The sequence below is a fragment of the Salvelinus sp. IW2-2015 genome, unplaced genomic scaffold, assembly GCF_002910315.2.
Source record: "Salvelinus sp. IW2-2015 unplaced genomic scaffold, ASM291031v2 Un_scaffold2672, whole genome shotgun sequence".
NCBI classification, from domain to species: Eukaryota; Metazoa; Chordata; class Actinopteri; order Salmoniformes; family Salmonidae; genus Salvelinus; species Salvelinus sp. IW2-2015.
Window position 1 is genome coordinate 18639 of NW_019943978.1, and position 5682 is coordinate 24320.

Consider the following 5682-nt stretch of genomic DNA (forward strand, 5'->3'; position numbering starts at 1 on the left):
AGCGGGCATCGAAGAGGAGGATCACGGTGAGATAGGGGAGATGGGTGATTGGAGAGATGGGGAGATGGGGATGGGGATTGGAGAGGTGAGGAGATGGGGATTGAGGGGAGGGGAGGGAGAATGGGGATGGGAGAGGGGAGATGGGGAGGGGATTGGAGAGGTGGGGAGATGGGGGATGGAGAGAGTGGGGAGATGGGGATTGGAGAGGAGGGGGAGATGGGGATGGGGTGGGATGGGGGAGGAGAGATGGGAATTGGGAGGGGAGGAGATGGGATTGGAGGGGAGATGGGGATTGGAGGGGAGGGAGATGGGATTGGAGGGGAGGGGAGATGGGATTGGAGGGAGGGGGAGATTGGGGATTGGAGAGGAGGGGAGATGGGGATTGAGAGGGATTGGAGGGGAGGGGAGATGGGGATTGGAGGGAGGGGAGATGGGGATTGGGGGAGAGGAGGGAGATGGGGATGGGAGAGGAGGGGAGATGGGGATTGGAGGGGAGATGGATGGAGAGGAGGGGAGATGGGGATTGGAGAAGGAGGGAGATGGATGGAGAGGAGGGGGAGATGGGGATTGGAGAGGAGGGGAGATGGATTGGAGGGGGGGAGATGGGGATTGGAGAGGAGGGGAGATGGGGATTGGAGGGAGGGGAGATGGGGATTGAGAGGTGGGGAGATGGGGATTGGAGGGAGGGGAGATGGGGATTGGAGGGGAGGGGAGATGGGATTGGAGAGGAGGGGAGATGGGGATTGGAGGGAGATGGGGATTGGAGGGAGGGGAGATGGGGATTGGAGGGGAGGGGAGAATGGGGATTGAGGGGAGGGGGATGGGGATTGGGGGAGGGGATGGGGAATTGGAGAGGGAGGGAGAATGGGGATTGGAGGGGAGATGGGGAATTGCGAGGGGAGAGGATGGGGAGATTGGAGAGTGGAGGAGATGGGATGGGGGAGAGATGGGGGATGGGGGATTGGAGGCGGCAAGAAGGGCGAGGGGAATGGGATTTGGGAGGGGGAGATGGGGATGGAGGGAGGGAGAAGGGAGGGGAGATGGGATTGGAAGGGAGATGGGGAGAGGAGGGGGAGATGGGATTGGAGGGAGGGAGAGATGTGGGATTGGAGGGGAGGGAGATGGGGATTGGGAGGGGAGGGGAGATGGGGATTGGAGGGAAGGGGAGATGGGATTGGAGAGGAGATGGCGGATCATGGAGGGGGATGTGGATTGGAGGGGAGGGGAGATGGGGATTGGAGAGGAGATGGGATTGGAGAGGAGGATGAGTGGGTATTGGAGGGGAGATGACGATTGTGGGAGAGGGACGTTGGAGGGGAGGGGAAGTGGGATTTGGAGGGAGATGGGGGGAGATGGGATTGGAGGGGAGATGGGATTGGAGAGGAGGATGAGATGGATTGGAGAGGGGGGAAGATGGGATTGGCAGGAGGAGGGGAGATTTGGGAGGGGAGGGGAGATGGGGATTGAGGGGACGGGAGATGGGGATGGAGGAGGGGAGATGGGGATTGGAGAGGAGGGGGGATGGGGATTGGAGAGGAGGGGAAGATGGGGATTGAGGGGAGATGGGATTGGAGGGAGATGGGGATTGGAGGGGAGAGGAGGGGAGAATGGAGGGAGGAGAGGGAGAGGATTGAGGGGAGGGAGAGGGGATTGGAGGGGAGGGAGATGGGAATTGGAGGGAGGGGATGGGGATTGGAGGGAGGGGAGAAGTGGAGGGAGATGGCGGATTGGAGGGGAGATGGGGAGAGGGAGGGGAGATGGGATTGGAGGGGAGGGAGATGGGCATTGGAGCGGGAGGGGAGATGGGGATTGTAGAGGAGATGGGGAGTTAAGCGAAAGGGGATACGGGATTGGATGGAGATGGGGATGGAGAGAGGGGAGATGAGGATTGGAGAAGAGAGGAGATGGGGATTGGAGAGGAGATGGGGATTGGAGGGGAAATGGGGATTGGAGGTGGAATGGGGATTGAGAAAAGCGGAATATGGGGATTGGGAGATGGGAGATGAGGATTGGAGCAGGAAGAGGGATTGGATTTGGGGAAATGAGGATTGGAAGGAGGGAGGGGACGGACGGGACGAGACGGGAATGGGGATTGGAGAGGAGATGGAGAGAGAGATGGGATTGGAGGGGAGATGGGGGATTGGAGGGTAGATGGGGATTGGAGTTAGGGGGTTGAGGATTGGAGGGAACGGAAGGGGAGTTGTATGATTGGAGGGGAGGCTGAGATGGGGATTGGAGGGGGAGATAGGGATTTGGATGGGGGAGATGGGATTGGAGGAAGGGGACGGGAGATGGATGGAGCGGAAGGGGGAGATGGGATTGGAGAGGAGGGGAGATGGGGATGGGGATGGGGAATTGGAGGGGCAGGGACGTCGGATGAGGGATTGGAGGGAGATGGGGATTTGTAGGGGAGGGAAATAGTGATGCGGATTGGAGGGAGAGGAGATGGGGATTGGGAGGGGAGATTGGGATTGAGAGGGGGAGGGGAGATGGGATGTAGAGTAGGGGAGATGGGGATTGGAGAGGCAGGGGAGATGGGGTGATTGGAGGGGAGAGGAAGGGGAGATGGGGATTGGAGAGAGGGGAGATGGGCATTGGGAGGGGAGGGAGCATGGGATTGAGGGGAGATTGGCTGACAGGAGATGGGGATTGAAGAAGAATTGGGGAAATTGGATATGGGGAATTGGAGATTGAAATGAGGACGCGAGCACAGCCCCAAACATGTGGTGTTTGCATTTTAAAAGGGCTTTGCTTCTCCAATTGGAGTTTGGAACTGGATACCCCATACAAGAACAATCTTCAGATCAAAGAACTGTTTGTGGATCACAATCCCCTGTCAACAACTCAGCATTCCTCCAACCAGCATTCTCTCCTCTCGCCCCTCTCATCTCTCGTCTCCCTCCCTTCTCTCCCCCTCATCCTCTCTCCCCTCATCTCTCTCACAATCCGGCCCCTGTCTCTCCTCTCCTCTCCTCTCTCTCTCTCTCTCTCTCTCTCTCCTCTCTCGAATCACGAACAACAACATAAAGCATTAATCTGATATTTAACAGTTAAACATTACCAAACACAAAAAAGTTTCAAGAGAAAAAAGCAATGTTTAAATATGATATTATTAGCAGTTTTAAAATGTAGTACAACATTTTAAAATGTTACATAGCTTCTCTCTCGCTACGATAACACTACAGTAAAAACAACAGCTCTCACAGACTTATTGACACAGACGTACAACAGATAACGTTCCTTCTTGGTGTGTGTTGTGTGTGTGTGTGTGTCTGTTGCACATGAGAGAGCTGGACAGGGCAGGAGAGCAAGATGCATTAGAGAGATGAGAAAGCTAGGGGTGGACTGTGATTCCAGTTTTATGGGGGCGGGACACGATAACACTCCCACACCTGAGGTCTCTCTCTCACACACACACACACACACACACACACCACACACCACACACACACACACACACACACACAACACACACACACCACACACATTACTACCAAAAAACACAAAACACACACACACACACACACACACACACACACACACACACACCACACACACACACACACACACACTCACACAGACACACACAAACCCAAAAACCCCCACACACACACACACACACACACACACACACACAACACACACACACACACACACACACACACACACACACACACACACACACACACACACACACACACACACACACACACACACACACACACACACACACACACAACACACCTCTTGAAGCAACAGGGTTTGCATGAATGAAAGAGCACACTTGCATAAATCACACGCTCTGCTCTCTTTACTCACGTAGAGTCCCGAGTGCCTGTCACGTAGAAGGGGGAATGCCACAGAGAATCTCCCCAGGCCTGACCTCCATCGTCCTGAGAGATTGTCTGAAATCCCCCCAGTCCTGGCCAAAGGGTAGAAGTCCTCCAGGCGCACTGACGGGCTCGACCAGCTCAGGGAGAAACAGCAAGATCCAGGCAGAGCAGGGTGCAGAGGCAGGGTAGTAAGGTTCCAGGTACCATGGCAGCTCTAGCACCATCACCATGACCTCAGCCTCTCGTCAGAAGAGAAGAGGGGACAGGACAGTATCTCTTATTCTACAACACCAGCAAGCTCTTAAATTCTTCTGTGTCTTCAATTTCTCTGTCCTTCTTAAACTCTCTCTCTCTCGTCTCTTCTCTTCTCTCTCTCTCTCTCTCTCTCTCTCTCGTCTCTCTCTCTCTCTCTCTCTCTCTCGTCTCTCTCTCTCTCTCTCTCTCTCTCAGGGATGGAGGTGACAGGGACAGTCAAGCAGGCAGAGGTATCAGAGGGCAGGGGTGGCAGGATACCTGGGGTAGCAGCAAGACAGGATAGGAACGGGATATTTTTTTCCACAGATGTAGCAACAGCCAGCCCTTTAATTCAATCGTCAATCTCTCTGTCCCTCTCTTTCTTTCTCTCTTTCTCGCTCTCTCTGTTGTGCCCCTCTTAGTTGTGCCGGTTGTCTATCTCTCGGTGTAAAGCTACCTCCTATCAGAGTATGTTAACCCTTTACTCTGTGTAAAGCTACCTCCTATCAGAGTATGTTTAACCCTTTACTCTGTGTAAAGATATGTTGTTGCAGCTGTAGTCACCAAAGCTCTGGATAACATAAAACAGCCTAACCAGCTCTGCTAGGGGGAGTAAAATGGTCAGAGTGAGCTGTTCTCTCATTTGTGTCTGGATGTAGCTAGCAAGCTAGCCAACGTTGTTAGCCAGTTAGCAAGGTTGCTTTGACTGCCTGTTGTTAGCTCAAAACGCTCGGATCAACACTACTCATCGGTCAGATCGTCCAGTGTGCGCTCCGAGAGCAAAATGTTCAGAATTTACAAACTTGGCAATCTGACAACCTCTGAGTTTTACGAACACCCAGAGTGCACTGTGAGCACACTCTTGCATTCCAGATAAAATGTACGAACACAACCATAGTACGAACCAGCCTTTAGTCTTTCAATTTCTGGTTATTTAGTACATGGCCTCACATGTGAATCCTTAAAGAGATATGGGTGGGGCAAAAATTTAAGAAGGTGTGAACGATGCTGAATGGGTGTAGACAAAGAAGACCTCTCCAGTTGCGTACCAAAACATTCAAGGGTCATTTTTCTCAAAAGTGAGGTTACAAGTTTATGATCTTTCAAAGCAGAATTACTTTTCCCATTGTCGCTCAACTGTAGTGTATCATATGCCATTTACTAGCTCTGAGCCACTCTACCCGTCACAGCACTGCCATGCCAGACCATGCTCTCACTCATCCAGTCACCTGAACATGGTCACTGGACAGAAGCTTCCTACAGACGTAGGATCTTAATTTGATCACTCTTTTGTTGTTGAGAATTTAAAGGACTTATTATAAACCTTTACAGAGGAGCTGTTGACAAGTTCCTTGGACCTTTGAGATTAGTTTGTTTTCAATAAATTGTCTGATAGACATTTTGAATGAGCCTGTAATTCTCATTTGTGATTGTGCTTGTAGTGTATTCAAGGTTTAAAAAGGCTTCCAAAGTTTGTAATTTCCAAAGTTTGTAATTTCCAGTTTTAAATGTCAGACTTGTTTTCGCTAAAGAAAAATGTATTATAATTCACATTTCCTTTTCGTGCAGGATTATTCAAATGCTGAGTGCATGGACACCCCCTCCTGACCACACC

The 5682-nt window shown here is 52.1% G+C and overlaps 1 protein-coding gene across 1 annotated transcript in view; it reads right to left on the reverse strand.

Moving 5' to 3' along the window:
• LOC112074531 (sushi, nidogen and EGF-like domain-containing protein 1) overlaps positions 1 to 4063 on the reverse strand; it is a gene marked incomplete at its 3' end in the record, with an annotated part of 22526 nt that extends 18463 nt beyond the window's left edge. Inside the window, exons 1-2 of the mRNA XM_070440577.1 lie at positions 4038 to 4063; positions 3820 to 3970 (exon numbers count right to left, since the gene is read on the reverse strand). Of these exons, the coding sequence (XP_070296678.1) occupies positions 3820 to 3970; positions 4038 to 4063 (177 nt within the window). The remainder of the gene's footprint in view (positions 1 to 3819; positions 3971 to 4037) is intronic.
• Between the last annotated feature and the right edge of the window lie 1619 nt (positions 4064 to 5682).